The following is a 16,322-nucleotide window of genomic DNA, read 5'->3' as shown; positions in this document are numbered from 1 at the left end:
GTGAACTCCCTGAAGGCAGGAATATACTACAGTGAAGTTCAGATAATAAGAAAGAGACATAACTTACAAGTTTTATATTTTTAAGTTTTTTTTGTTTGATTTTTCAAAGAAAAGAATATTTAAACCTCTTTCTTCAAAGCTAGTTTCTCCTCCCAACTCTAGAAATGCAGGTGAGTGGGGTTTGGCTTACTTGAAATAATATTTCTTAGGGATAGGGAGTAACAACTTTGGCAGTTTATCTGAGTGAACCAGATAGCTACACAGGTTTGTCCAGAGGCCGTGTCATAAGGTGATTGTCTTCCAGAATCACAAAAAAACCCACCTTTGCACCCAACACAGCATTGTGAAAAGCAGCCCAGCTGGAAGCACTGCAGGAGCAGAAGCATGAGGCCCTCTATTCAATCATTTCCAATGATATCAATGAAAAACTAAACAAAATCCCCCAGTTAACCTTTACATGCACCTTCTGCTGTTTTCCAACAGGTGTTGATAGATTTGTACCTTTCCATCTAAACTGCAACCCTTTGTACCAGGCCTTTGCAGATTAGAAACAGAGCCTGTGGTTTGGGTTTGCAAAGGGATGGAGGCTACGACATTGTTCTTGTTGAGAAATTGTACTAATTAACTATCTGCCTTAGGATCTGTCATCCTAAATGGCTAACTTAACAGACATTTAGCAAGTCATCTCTCAAACATACTGTTTAGTGTGCCTGCAGACCAGGTACTCTGCCATAAAGATGCTTTAAACAACAAAAGGTAACAAATAGTTATTATAGATAATATTAACAATAATAATGCCTCAGAGTTCATATATTTGATAAACAGCTATTTAGCAGGCAACATGTTAGATGCAAGGGTAGTGTTTCTCGAAGTGTGGTCTGGACTACCTTAAGGAGCTCACAGAACAATGTGATAAACGCCATGACAGAGGTGAGCGTGTGGTAAGGGTGAACAGGTGTAAGGCACATACATAGTGCACCTAACCCAGAATTTTGGAAAGAGGTGAAGTTTAAGGAAAGTCCTTAAGGATGAATAGGAATTATCTATCCTTTCATCCATCCATCCAAAAATATTTGAGTGACAACTTAGCTAAGTGGATGAGAGGTAGGACTTGGGGAGAGGAGCAGAACAGAGGAGCATCTCAGGAAAAGAAAGCATGTGTGCAAGGGTCAGAGGATGAGAAAGAGCATGGCACCTTGGGGTAATACAAGTAGTTCAATAGGTAGAGCTGGAGGCTGGGGTGTAAGAGGCAGTGATGAGGATGAGGCAGCGGGTATTCAGAAAGGGCCTAGCATGCCCCATTAAACAACGTGGACTACGTTATGAGGAAACTGGAGAGTCAGTGAAGGGTTTTAAGCAGAGAAGTGACATTTTAGATTTCATAAAGATCCTTCAGAGTGTGGTATAGAGAACAGATTGGGAAGCAAGCAAGACAGAATAGAGAGAACGTTCAGGAGAACGTTGCAATAATACATAGAAATGATTTGCACCACCATTTGTAGCTGTGGGGATGGAGAGAAGCATATGTACTCAAGAGACACTGCAGTAGCAGAATGGGACAGGCCCTGGTGAATGACTGAGGCTGGGTGAAGGAGAGAAAAGAATCAAGAATGAATCTCAGTTTTCGCCTTGATGGGTCTTTCTGGGTTAGACAGTAATGCTATTTGTTTAGGTTTTTATTTTCTCAGTGAGGTAAGAGACAAACTCTTTGGCTGAGAGCAAGCAATGGGTGTGAGAAGGGGTCTTAGGGAGAGGAGAAGACACTTTGAAAGAGTCATTGCAGGAGTGAAAGGGAGCTGAGGGAAAAAGGATTTCCAGGGAAGTTTGAGGGCCAAATTCAGGCTGGAAAACATAAATTTGTAGAGGTATCTCTCAGCACAATTGTGTTATTATTTTTCCCATTAGAGTTCAGCTATTTAGCTGAAGGAGCAAGAAGGCAAACAGTAGAATTGATCTAGAATGGGGATGTGATGGACAGACAAGGGGGCAATGGAGTTGAGAGAACTGACAGAAGATTCCAGAGAGAAAATCATGGGAGCAGGCTAGGTATCATGTCCATTTTTGCAGACAAATAGATATTTGGGGGCCAGAGAAGAGATAAAAGAAGTGGTCTAATGTGACATAACTAAATTATTAAAGAGAAGAAATAAAAATTAGAAAGAAAAATGGCCAAAAGTAACAAACAGGATTGATAGAGCATGTGGGCAGGAAGGGAGTCAGGGGTTTGGGGAGCAGGAGTTGACAATTACCTTTCTGTTGTTGCAAACTATACCTCTTCACTACGTCCCCTGCCCCAGACAGGATTCCCCAGTGGGCCTATATTCTTCTGAACTTTGGTAATCATCAGAGAGACAGCTATTGTTACAACAGGGTGAGTGTAGTGTCCTACCCCTTTGGGTGTGTTGGGATGGTGAACATGGGTTGTTGGAGAGTGAGGTGCCTAGTTCTTCTGACAGAGAAGTGGTTGATGTGGCCTCCATTTACTTTTGCTTTTTATTTGGAGGTGGGAGTGGAGTCAGAGAACCTTATTCATAGGGACACAGGATATGAGAAAAATGTAGGCATCAATTACAAAAGGAACTGATGGAAAGCCTCAAAGACCTCAGCAAGGTCAGGTTGGCTGAAATAAAAAGAAACACAAATTCTTAATGGAGATTAAACAGTATAAGGGAGTGATTAAATTTTCTCTCTTTGATTTAATTTTAAGACACTGAAACCTTTTTCAGTAGCTGCCGAAAGATAGTGTTAGCACAAATGATGTCACGCAGAAAGCATCTGAATGTTTTTCATACTTTTTTTGTTTTGTTTTAGGAACTGTGATTATGAAGTGTAAAGTAACATCGGCAAACATAGCTGATGCCTTGAAAGACTTCTGCTCCTGTCAGTTACAGGAAAGTTAGGAAGACAAGTGAAATATGACATAGAAAGAGGGTTGGTGTTTTGTTTTTGTTTGTTTGTTAACAAGACAAACTATCCAGGAAAAGAGCTTGTTTCTTAGAGATGATAAAGTGAGATGTATACAAAATGCCCAACATAATAGAAACTGGCACATTATACTGGGATCTCTAAATGATGCTTTTCTCTTCTCCTCCTTAATAGAACAACTAAACATTAATACATAAGCATTAATAAAAACATTAATATTTTTCAAGATTGTGAAAATGTAAATACTTCTACGTAAATGGGATTAATTGCACAGCACCCTTGCCTTAGGTAGATGTTCTCCATCACATTTTGCAAATTAAATTTCACAGCCCACTAAGCAGAAAAAATGTGTACAATGCTATATTTTAATTTCATTTCCAATACTGTAATAGCTCAAGGGCATTTAAAAAATGCCTTTTTAAAAAAATCATTCCAAAAAATTGCTCCTATAGCTGGAATTTTGGGTCAAAAAAAGATTAAAAGTTGGATGAGTCAAGATAAAATGGAATGTGAGGCCCTTAAAATCTGAAAGCACCTAAAATCAACATTTCTCTTTCAGCATGATATTTTCAAGGGTTATCATTCTCCTTCAATACTGTTCCCTCTCCCTTTTCTATCATCATTCATTACCTGATCAGTGCTTTCCCTTCTCCCTATTTGTTTCGGTTCATCTTTTGAAAACCTGAAGTTGCAGTTCTCATGCCTTGCCTCTGACTTTTCATTTTAGAATTTGTACCCTCTGTTTCGACTGTAGCAAGTCAATGTTATTCGAATTCATGTTGTTGCTTAATTAAGCAACCATTGAACCCGCAGATTGGTAAGACTGGTTCTTGTATAAGCCTGGGCAGTTCCAAGCGTTTTTGGTAATGGCAGCGTCAGTGGACTAACTTTGATCCTCTCCTGGGTTCAATTCTTGGACTTTCCTCTTTTCTATCCACACCCACTCCCTTGATGATCTCATCCAGTTTCATGGCTTTAAATATCATCTCTGCACTGATGACTCCCAAGTTTATATATTTAGTCCAGACCTCTCCTCTGAACTTTAAACTCACAGATCCAACTGCCTACTCGGTATTTCCACTTGGATGTCTCACAGGCAACTCATGCCTAACGTGTCCACATATAAGCTCCTGGCATTCCTCTCCAAATCTGTTCCCTCTAGAGTCTTCTTCATCTCAGTAATTGGCTATCCCATTCTTCCAGGTGCTCAGGCTAAAAACATACTTACTTCTCTCTTTCTCTCATACCCTGCATCCAACCTGTCAGCAAATGCTGTTGGCTTTTATCCATAAAACTGATCCAGAACTCAACAGCTTTTTACCATTTCCACTGCTACCTTCTGTCCATGCACCATCAGATCTAGCCTGAATTATTGCAACAGCATTCTAGCTGGTCTCCCTGCTTCCCCCTTTGGTCTTTCCTTAACACACAAACCAGAGAAATCCTATTAAAAATAAATTGATCATATTGCCCCTCTGCTCAAGACTCCAGTGGCTTCCAATATCATTCAGAGTAAAACTCAATGACTGTCTAATAACTTATTGTCCAAACTGGGATCTCTTTGAGAGTGAAAGGGGATGCTACAAATAATTAACAGGATTTAAGTGATCTAGGTGTAAATCTGGGCCATCCTGGGCACCTACTTATGAGGCTCCACATAATCTCCCACACCTCCCCATTATCCCTCTGACCTCTGACCTCACCTGTTATACTACCTCAACCCCTCTGCTTCAGCACCAGCCTCTTCACTGTCCTATCAGTAGGAGGCAGACTTCCTCAGGGCCTTTGCTCTTCCCCTAGACATGCCCATGACTCATTTCTGCTTCCCTTCAGGTCCTTATTTAAAAGTCACAGTGAGGCTTTCCCTGGGAGCTCTGTCTAAACATTTAAAACTGCCTTTCTACTCCCTAGCCCCCTTCCCTGCTTTTTTTTTTCTTTCTTAATTTACACTTATTATTGATACTATCTAACATTCCATATATTTTACTTACTTAACTTGTTTAGCACCTTACATTTAGAATGTAAACTCAGGGGCAGCAGTTTTTGACTTTTTGCTGTGTGTCCCCAACTCCTAAAATAGTTGGCACATAGGAGACACTATGTAAACATTTGTAAGAAGAATGAACGAATCATGACTAGTTTGAAAGGATACTTAGGAGTTGTGTTAATTCAATTCAGCACCAGCCTCCTCACTGTCCTGAAGTATTCTCCAAATGTACTCTGGACATTTATGCCTTGTGGGGATCTGTGCTAGGTGCAGAGGTTGGGGGTCTGGGAGCCACAGAGTGAATACAATGAGAGAGGAGACAAAGTTCCTCAAGAAGTGAACACTGTAGGAATAGAAGAGATGGTGGACATGATATTATAGTTACATGTGAGTGACCGGAGTGCATGGGAGTGCAGACGAGAGAGAGATTACATTCAGTGACTTTTCAGACAATTCTGATTACTGATCAGAAGCAGCAACTTCCATATTCTCTGGCATGATTCATTTTCCTCATCTTCCAGAGCCTCCAACCTCTAATACTCCCAGTCTGGTTTGTGTTCTCCACTCCTTGGTAGGAAGTTACCTTGTACGCCCAGATATACCTGACCTCCAGGTATCTGTTCCTCACTGTTTGGCCTTAATTTTTCAATATGAATCATCAGTTACTAACTCAGCATTTTGCAATCTGATCTCTCAAAGTTTCCAGAAAATTACAACCAAATACTGGCAAAGTTAAACCATCAAATAGAACAAATACGAAGCAAGCAGATGCTAAACAGATTTTTTTAATAGCTAGAAAGAAGGTATTTGGTGGGGGTGGGGTATTCACCCATTGAAATCAATAAATCACAGTTTATTGATTTAATCCCTGGGTTTGTTCAAATTTTTAATGTAGCTCCTTTGAATAATTTTACTTGATAACCATCCTGTGGGTTTTCCTTAAACTAAAGCCATTTTTTTTAATGTGCTGTTGTAAGTCTCTAGCCCCACCCCTACAGGAAGGGAGTAGCCCCAGGGTGTGGATAATTGAAACACTCTAAACAAATATATACAACATTTTATTTTCAAAAAAGTTCAACAAAATTATAGCTGAGAATATGCTTCAAAGCATAACATTAATAACTTAGAAGAATTACTTAAAGCGGTTACCAACTAGATAAAAAGTATTTCCCTTCCACCCAACAAACAAATCAATCAAATAAAAAGTATGCTAAATGGTACTGAAGGACTGTAATACTCATTCCCATATAGTTTATTTTAAATGATCTTGGGTAACATTAAGTGCAAAGAATCTTTACTTGTTATTTTTCTATCTAATGTAAAAAAAATTAACTTTATTATGCAAAGTTCACATACCCATATTACAAATTATCAATTAAACTGTAAGTTTTACAGTTTAATAATTACCAGAGCAATTTAGTTTTAGTTTTGTTTTGTTTTTAATTTTGGAGTTATAATAAAACCTAATCATATAAATAATTTTAAGGCAAGCTAATCATCCCAGCTCTGGCACAAGTTAGCTCATTACTTACTTACTCTGACCAAGTTACTCTGACTCACTAAGTCTCAGGTACTTTGTCTGTAAAATGCGGTCAATACTGGTACCCAACTAACAGGGTTCTTGTGAAAATAAGGGATGCAGAGGACTCTACAGAATGCCTGGCAGATAGGAAAGCTTCAGTAGATAAGAGCTGCCACTGTGACTCATGACTGATGCTGCTGAAAAAATAGGCATAAGCACATTTCAATGACTGAAGAAAACAAGTAGCTAACCAAAGAGTAGTGTTTAGAAAGCATTTCTACTCATGTATTACCTTGTTTTATCTTTTCAGTTTAAAGATCCTAAATATTGTTTAGGACATTATACATATAAATACCTGTAAAAACCTGATTAATTTATCATTTTCTGCACATTTGTGCCATACGGACTTTATCACAAGGTACTGAAATATAATCCTTTTCAATGGCCTAAAGAGACAAACAAATACTCAGATCTTGCAAAGCATATTATTTTCACAACATACTTGGGGAATTAATCATGCACTACCTCATATTATTTAATCAATCAGTCCATAAATTATCACATTTAATCTCTTACCCACTGGACTGTAAGGATTACGAAGGAAAGGAATGTATATAGTTTTTGTATCTTTCACACTACACAGCTTGGTACAAAGGAATTTCAAACTAGTATAGTGGAAACAGCACTGGGCTAGAAGTCAGGAAATACGAACTTCAGCTGAGTAATTGTAGACAAGTCACTTAACTCTCTTCAGGCTTCAGATTACTCATCAGTCATGTGCTTTTCCATCAATGACATTCAGGTTCCTTTTCAAATGCTCTCATTTTAAGAAACACTAGCAAGAGGGATTTTTACCAATGTTTGTCATTTTAATACACAACTTCATTTCTCCATATCAACAGGTTGAAAGAAATGGGACCCTTAAGTATAGATTTTGTTCACTCATGAAAACTTGCCAGGAACTCAGAGTTCTTGTCACTGTCTGTTCCATCAAACACAAATCCTTCAACCTGTTTTAAAAACAGCAAGCCCTCCCCTGCCAGCATTCCCCATCCCCTACCCTGTTTTATTTTCTCCTTACTACTTATCACACTCTGGCATACTGTATATTTTACTTAGTTATTTGTTCTCTATCTCCCCCTTCCCCACCCCCATTCCCAGTACCATGCCAAGCACCACGTCTGCCTGTGCCTTTTGAAAAAAAAAAATGGAGGTATATTTGAAAATTAAGAATTGTATGTATTTAAGGTGTACAATTTGATGATTTGATATACATAAATATTGTGAAATAATCACCACATTCAGGCTAACATTTCCATCACCTCAGATAGTCACCACTTTTCGGTATGTGTGGTGAGAACACTCAAGATCCACCCTCCTAGCAAATTTCAAGTACACAATATTGTTAACTATAGTCATACTGCTGTACATTAGATCTCCAGAACTTGTTCATCTTGCATAACTGAAACTTCCCCTTGAACAACATCTCCCCCCATCTGTGCCTTTTACCAGGATTTTGGGAGCACTTAATACCTCCACCCCAGCACTTCCCAAGTTGTGCTCTGAGGATCTCTAGAGTTCTGAAAGATAGTAATTGGAGTTCTGCAAAAAGAGGGTTGCATGGGCAAATAAGTTTGGGAATGTCCCATCCTATACTTCCCACTTGGAGACAGAGGACACATAATGAGAATATTTATATACTTATAAATGTCTAATTTTGTTAAACCCAGTCAGTGTTTCCCAATCTGGTTTGGCCATGGAAACTTGTATTCCCAGAACACCACTGACATCTCAGAGGACATTCCTACTCAGGAGAAAGCCATCTGGCAAATTCTTTCTTACCTTCATGTCACATCCAAATGAATAGCAAATGTGAGAGAGTGAGCGAGGAGAAAGGCAGATAGCTCTTTGCTAGCAATTCTTAGAGGTAATGGAGAGAGAACATTGTTTTATGAAACAAATACTATACTTAAAGTCAGAAGCCTTGTGATTTAGTCCTAGCGCTGTCACATAACTAACTAACTGTATGTCGTTGGGCAAATCGCCCTACCTCTGAGCCTCAATCTCCTCTCCTGTAAAGGAGACACATTTTAGGATAACCATATCCTATTCTTTGAAACTGCTGACCAGTTTAGAAAGTTTCTGTGTAGTAGATTTGACTTGGATTTAAAAAGTATTTAAATTTAAAAATTATTCTTGGATTTAAAAAGTATTCTTCTGGGTGGATTTTTCAGGCCTATATTTTTAAAGTCCTCTTTCAGATGACTGGTGCCTTCCACTCTGAAGATGGGCGTATCTGATTTCTTAGACATGAAACTACAGGACTCTCTAGGGCCCTAAAAGCTCAAAGAAATATTTTAGAATGAACAATGGAAACAAATTAAGTCTGGGATATATTTATGTTAGTCTGAGTAGTAGGATGATACCTAGAGAAAGCCTGAGAAGTCTTATATAGAATGGAGGAAGATACAGGTCTATAGTATTATAAATAAGGAGTAAATGAAATTTGAGACTACTTATTTGATGCTAGATTAATTGGCTTATTTTCTGATCACTCAATTTTCAAAGAAAGTGATTGAGGATACAGGGTTGTACTGAAAAATTAATTTGTAGCTCAGCACTAATTTATATTCCAAAGCAACATGCAAGAGGTAGATAATATTCATTTCCTAGGGGGCTTCCTCTGGTCCTTACCTTTGAGGAAGACTCTCTTCTACTCTCTAACTCAGGAGGGAAAGATTCGTTCCCAAACCTGTCTCTGAAGGGAAGAAGTTCTATGATGGTTTAATGTACACTTGCAAATAATGCTCTAGAGAGAACTAGGCGGCACTTGATGTTTTTCTTGCCATTGAAATATGTCTGCTGAAATAACAACTACAGTAAAAAAAATTTTTTTTTTACTGGATATAAAAGGTGACTGCACATTGAAAGATCTATCTAATGCAAATTTTAGTCTCTGCTTGAAATTTGATGTAAGCATTGATGACAATAAGTAGTTTGGCTTTAAAGAAGACAAGATTTTGCTCTGCTATAGGTTAAATAAATGTTCCTTTAGTCATCTCTAAGTAATTGCTGGGCCATTGTAATACCTTCAATATGATATTTGCTAAGCAAGCATGCCTGCCATCTGGTTACTGAAACTCTATTTTTGCTACTTCATAGGTACACATGGCCCAGTAGCACTGAGATGTAGGGAACTGATAGGAGCCTGTGAATCAATTCCAAAGCAATTTGAGAGTTCAAGCCATTCATTTGTTTGCAACACAAAGTGTTCTCCACAGAAGAAAACAATGAGTCTAACTTATCTGTCTCTTTCCTGTCCTGGTATCTTTAAAAATGTCCATCATGACAGGGTGCATGCAGGTTTACAATATTAAGCCAACTTTAGAGAAGAATGGAAAGAAGACTAAGAATGGAAAATAGTCTGTGTGCTGCTTGTACCACATCCTGCTTGGCTCTGGTGCCAGCAGCTCTGTTCCTGGTCTGAGGAGTGTACACAGAAGAAGAAGTAGCTGGGTAACAACGGCAAAAGTCCATATGGGTCTATGGTAGGAGGGAGAAGAAGTTTCCAAACCAGTCCTTCCATCAAGTCCCTGGCAAGCACCCCTGTCCCCCAAACCAAAGACAGAATTAGCAGCACTGAGTACAATGCCTGACACACATAGTAGGGGCTCAATGAATGTTTACTAAATATAATCATCTGGGAAGTCTGTGAATAGTAATATAAATGACTGCTAGAAGAATGATTATCTTAGTCTCTGTAGCCATTGTAATACATGCATTGGATATTTGCTTAACACCTGGTCCAGGCTTTCTCAACTTTGACACTATTGACATTTTGAGCTAATAATTCTTTGTTGGGAACAGTAGTGGGAGGGATGCTGTCTTGCCCACTGTAGGAGGCTTAGTGGCATCTCTGGCCTCCATCCACTAGATGCCAACAGTGTCCCTCTCCCCAGCAAAAATGTCCCCCTCGTGATGGGGGGTAACAAAATCACTCCTTGTTGAGAACCACTTATCTACTCTGTGTGTTTGTGTCATGTACTAGAATTAGAAATACTATACTCTCTCTTCTCTTTTTTTCTGCATTGATATTTCTTGATCTACACGTTGAAGGTATTTTATTCTTTTAATCTGCTTTCTCTCAATTGCCTCTAAATTCCATGTTTTCACATATCTCAGTGGGGGAGGGCTTTCTAGGTACATCTGTACAAGTTAAAAAAGACATGTTTCCCCCTTAGGAGAGGGGAAATATGAAACAAAGAGTAAACATTCCATACAGAAATTGGACTAGTAGCTAAGGAGGCTGTTTTGCAGAATGATATTGAGATGGTCTTGCGCCCAGGATAGACCCAAGACCCTAAGCTGCAACTGATGTGTATGTGTGTCCAAAAAGAATTTCTGCATCTTAAAAGAAACTACCTTCATTTGTTTGCTATGCACTCTTGCAATCTTAACAGTAAAACTCCTGTTATATAAAAGTATCCTTCTGACAAACATATTTTTTTCTCCCTTGGCTTTGTTTTTATTTACTTCCTATTTACGGTAAAAGTTTCAGGAAGATACCAGCATGGGCTCCAGGAATAGGCTGTCTCAGTAACTCTTGCCTCTTCAGAAGCACAGTAAGCAGTCCTGCTAACTGAAGAAATCAGTAGCCTTTTAAACCTCTAAGGTAAAATGATAATGTTGCATATTTACTCTTTCTTAAAATGAAAAAAATTAAAATCTTAGAAATCTGACTTAAACCTAGCCAGTGGGCAACCTGCTTGAAAATGACTACACATCCATGTCTAAGGGTGAGAAATAATTTATGACAAATAAAGCTCATGAAAAATTCTAATTTCATTCATGTTGCTACAAGTATACCTTCATGCTTTAAAAAAAATGTGGGCTGGTAACATTTTTCTACCTTACTTACAGTGTAGAGTTAAACATGTGCCCTTACCTCTCCTCCAGTGCACGGGAAAGGATTGGAGTATCTAGAAGTGCAAATAGCTCCCTTCTTGACAACATCATCTTCCAGGCCAAATGTAGCCGAGCAGTTAGTTGCAAAGTACTTGTAAGGCTTCCACGTCTTCCCAAAGTCCTGGGACCGGTCCAGCACCATGGCTGCCGGCCTGGGGGACTTGAACACCATAATCAGATGAGTGAAGTAGAATTCAGCTTCCAGGTCTAACTGGATCTTTTCTCTGTGCACATCCTCAGCAGACTGCCACCACGTGCGAGGAAACCTGAAGGATGAGTCTGCCATGGCAGCTGGCAGGTGAGCCAGGTGAGGCTGGGCAGCATTGCATTTGTCACATTTGGGCTGCTGACAAGTCAGATCAGTGTTCTCACTATAGAAGCAGTACAGTTCAGTGGCGTTCTGACCACAGGTGGTGTCTGCCCAGAGTTTTCTTCCTAAAGCCAAATTTCCCATGCGAGGGTTACAGGCTTTTTCACAGCGGGAACTCACTCCAGCCACTCCACTCAGTCCTAGAGATGGGACAGCATATGTTATTCAAGACAAACCCATCTGGAAACCTCTTTTGGCCACCTAGTCATCTTCAACAGTCGAGTTATCCCCATATTGCCCCAAGGCTTTCAGTAAAGAGGAAATGCTACCAAATTTGAGCATGAATACTGTTCTGCATTTATACTATTTGCATATGCAAGTGTGTGAATGTGCATGTGTGTGTGTGAGTGTGTGCCTGCGTGCTCGTTTCATGTAAAATTCACATAGAAGAAAATAAAATCACTTTGGATAAAGGGCGAGAGGAAGGAAAGTGGAAACATTGGGTAAAGATAATGGGCCTAAAGATAATGGGACTGCTTTCTAACAGTCTCTATTTTTGAAATACACTCATTTGCTTTTGAAGTCATGACATAAATAATACCAAAAACCAACAATGTTTTTAAGATCACTCAATTTAGTCTTTCAAATATAATTTGAGTCTTTAGCATTATCTAACATGTTTATGAGAATGCATTAAGGAGGAAATGTAGAATTCTACTATATTTTTAAGACGAAAACATGAAAGGACCAATTCCCTAAGAAAATCAATATGAGATATTGGTATACAATGGGATCTCATTTAGGGAGACAAAGCTAGAGACCATTGGAGCCAAGATGTGCAATATCTATTTTTAATATTAAGTAAATGTAACTAAGAAAAAACCCTCTAAACTGCCAAATGACAGAAAAGCTTATTTGACACGCTCTCTGACTCTTGAGTGCTTCTACCTATGACAGGTTCTATAGTAGTTACCTGTTGGCTTAACAGGAGAATGTTTACAGTCTGGCAGCCACTAACAGGACCTTTAAACATAATCTGTGAACTAAAACACCCTCCTAAAGAAACATGCGCTTCCACCCAAACAAAGGTCCAACAGACTTTAATGTTTCAAAATTACTTAGAATGATAAACATTATACACCTACTAACATCCTGACTACATAATATAATCCTTAATTTGGGCTTGTCATTTTAATTATGAATACCTGAAGCAAAATTATCTATTTTAAAAGTTAAAACAGAGAGGGAAAAAAAGGAAAAAGAAGTCAAACCCCAAATTCCGGCTAATTGAACGTTTCTGCTTCTTAAGAGAGAGCATCTCTGAATTGTTATCACTATACTGTTGGAGAAGCCAAATGACAGCTTAGACTAAAAGAGAGACATTTCACACACTCACTGACTGTCACGAGCCTCACGAGCCTTATGGTTCTTTGCAACCATAAGAAAGGGCTTCCTTAGGCATATTTTTTAAATGTCAAATTCAAGTGTGTGTTATGCCTGGACTCTGTTTGCCACTTTTCTGATTAGCTGGGGCAACAGTTGCTTGTGGCCAGGATCACCCAAACACACAGTGTGCTATGACTCACCTGTAAAGCATTTCAGGGAAAATCATATACTGCCCGTACAAGTATTTTTGACTTGAAACACTTGCCTTGTGATATTTATTTACAACTTCTTGATTGCTTGCATGTTTTTGCCATAACACGGTTTGAAAAGGGAAAGGTTTATTAAAGTTCACTTTGTGGTTGGGGGAGCATGCACAAGTGCATGCAGGGGTGCATAAGTAGCAAGAATTAAAGTAAAAGCTTAGACCTTTAACGGCTCCTCGGGAAAAGTACTGAATAATTTTAGATGCGCCCCCTCCAAACTAGGAAGAAATCCAGAAAAGACTGGAGCCAGATAAGTAATCGGTGGACACAATACTTAGAGATCCCTAAAGAAGTGACCATCCAAGTATAGCAAGGATGCTCCTAAGAGTCCGACGCGTTTGGGATGCAGACTCTAAAGCCTGGCTTTTACTTCATGCTAGCGTCTCTGGGGGCTGAGTGGATGAAACCGAAGGGAAGGGAGAAGTGTGCCAATGCTCTCTCTCCACCAGTCCGTCCCTCCAGCCCACACTCCCCTTTCTAGAGCAAGCGAGATGCGTTTGAGAGACCAAGTGGCCAAAGAGTCCCTCACTTTCTTTCCCCCTTACACCCTGAACCGCACTTACGCCTAACTGGAAACCAGGTGACCTGCGAGAGGAGGGAGAGGAGCAAAAGGGGTTCCCGAATTTCGAAACGGCAAGCTAGGAACGGGTGGCCAAGGGCAGCCCAAGGCAGCCGGGATGGGAGTGGGAGGGAGAGCGCATCTGACGACGCCTCTACCGGTCGTCCAGTTACCGAGACAGGAAGCAGACCCGCCTCCGACCTCCCGCGGAGCCTCGGCCAGGGTACCAATTCCCCAAGGGCGGCAAGCCGGCTCCGTGCAACCCAGGGCGATCACTACCTATCGTCCCAGCCCGGGGTCTCACTGAGTTCTAGCCACTGCCCAGGGAGAGGCCACTCACCCCGCCCCAGGTGTCCCTACCTGGCTCCCAGGTACGCAGCATGAGGTCGGGGACGACGGCGATCGCTCTCAACAAGAGAGCGGCCCCGGCCCACGCGCGCCCAGGGTCGCTGGGCCACCCCTCCCCATCATTCCTCAGGCCATGAAGTGCCGGGGGATGGCGAGCTTGGTCCTTTGTTCCCTCACAAAATGGAAAGGCAGTTTTTTACAAGTCCAAACCGAGAAAAAAACCAAGGTCGCGCTATCTCCGGCAGGGCGCACCCAGGATATCGGGTTATCCAAAGGCATGTGTATCGCAGTTGCAAAAAAAAAAAAAAAAAACTCAGTATTTTAAACTGCTGAGACCCGGGGAAAGGAGGCGGAACATGGCCACTCATTTCATCCTTGGGAGCTGAGCTCGGCGCTCTCAGCCTGCACTCGCCTGCACCCCCGAGTCCCGAGGTGGGGAACACAAGGGGCGAAGGAAGGGGGTTGGGGGCCCGGCAGCGTCACCACCCACCTGCGGCCACCGCGGAGCAGCCCCAGAGCAGCAGCAGCCGCGCGCAGCTCCCCATGGCCGGGAGGAGCCGGGAGGACCCGGGCCGGGCGGGTGCGGGAGGGAGTCGAGCCCTCGCGGCTGCGGGATGAAGCGCCAGCAGTCCTCGGGAGGAACCGGGGCTCTTTATTTCTTCCTCCTCCTGGGGCGCCAGGCTCGGTCAGTGGGCGCCGGCGGCGGGGAGCTGCGGGCTGGGGCCGCGCCGGGCGGTGGCGTGACCCTCGCGCACCGGCCTGGAGGGGCGCGGGCACCTCGGGGGCGGCGGGAGCCCCGGCACCATAGCCCGCCTGGCCGCGCTGCCCCGCGGAGCGGTCCTGCGGGCTCCTCCGCCGCTAGCCCGGGGCTCGGCGCCCGCAGCAACCGCTGAACTTTGCGAGACCTTTCACTTCCCGGCCGCCGCCGCCGCCACCGCCACCGCCTCCTGGGCGTCCTCCTCCGCTTTCACCACGTCCTCTTGCTGCTGCGTGTCGGTCCCGTCCTTCTCCATGGGCAGTTCCATGGGATGCATTTTTATTGCACCGACACCGCGGCGCTCCGGTGCCAGCCCTCCTCCCCTCGCACCTCCACCCCTTCCTCCTGCCCGCCCCCCGCGCTCGCTTGACAGCCTGGGCGCAGTAGCCCGCGCGGTCGGGTCGCCGCTGCCGCCTGGGGAGGGATCCTCTCGCCCGACCAGCCGCCCCCGCTGCCTCGCTGCCAGCTCCACCCGCCCGCCTCAGCCCCCGCGCGCGTCCGTCACCTCGCACCCCAGCTTCCCTCGTGCCCCTCCCGTCTCTTGCCCTGCATCTCCCTGTGTGACCCCCCCGGTGCCCTCCAGCACCCACAGGCCTCCTCTGGAAGCAGTCTCCCACCTTCTCCCGGAACATTCCAGAGAGCAGTTGACTCCCTCTTGATCAGGTCAGGGCATGCCAAGGGGCTTAAAAAACCGCGAAACAGGCTAGCTCCTACTTCCCACATCCCCCAACAAAAACAAGCCCTCCTCTTCTCCCGCCACCCCTTCTCCCAGAGTCTAACGACCCAGGGATGGAACCCCTCATCCAGTCCAGGGTCAAGGGCAAGGGAGAGCTCATTAACTGCTAAGTGGCATTCGCCGCTTCTCTGCTGACTTTCGGGGGGTGGGGGAGGGCATCTTGGCTAAACAATCAATGCTTACTTTATCCGAGGTGTATCCGTTTTGATGTAAAACGTGTTGCCTAATTCAAACTCAAGGTGCTAAAAGAAAAGGGTCACAGGATTAGCTAGTGCCCAGTTTAAGAACATCCTTGTCTAGGGGCAGGGGCACGACAAAGACGTCCTCTTTGGTCCTTCCAAGCACTCTCACTCCAGTTGTGCTGCGAAACAATAATGTTGAGTAATAACGTATGGGGAACAATTTAGTAGCGACGGCAAGCAGCTAATTGTGGATAGGATTGCTCAGGGCTGCTGCTTATGGAAGACGATTACACAGCCCTTGAGTCTGGGACTTTTGCAAGTTCTATGAAGATATAATTCTACGTATACATCCAGGGAAATTGGTTGAAGTTAAGTAGAAAGC

At 42.7% G+C, this 16,322-nt stretch overlaps 1 protein-coding gene across 2 annotated transcripts in view; it reads right to left on the bottom strand.

Annotated features, from left to right (window-relative positions):
- The window catches only part of NTN4 (netrin 4), a 108,375-nt gene extending 93,039 nt beyond the window's left edge, over window positions 1-15,336 (bottom strand). For both annotated transcript variants that reach the window (XM_061205453.1, XM_061205454.1), the window contains exons 1-2: window positions 14,756-15,336; window positions 11,380-11,909 (exon numbers count right to left, since the gene is read on the bottom strand). In XM_061205453.1, the coding sequence (XP_061061436.1) occupies window positions 11,380-11,909; window positions 14,756-14,810 (585 nt within the window). In that variant the 5' untranslated portion in view covers window positions 14,811-15,336. The remainder of the gene's footprint in view (window positions 1-11,379; window positions 11,910-14,755) is intronic.
- Window positions 15,337-16,322: the final 986 nt, after the last annotated feature.

The sequence above is a fragment of the Eubalaena glacialis genome, chromosome 11 (genome assembly GCF_028564815.1).
Source record: "Eubalaena glacialis isolate mEubGla1 chromosome 11, mEubGla1.1.hap2.+ XY, whole genome shotgun sequence".
Classification (NCBI taxonomy): domain Eukaryota; kingdom Metazoa; phylum Chordata; class Mammalia; order Artiodactyla; family Balaenidae; genus Eubalaena; species Eubalaena glacialis.
This window is presented reverse-complemented; position numbering and strand designations above follow the sequence as displayed.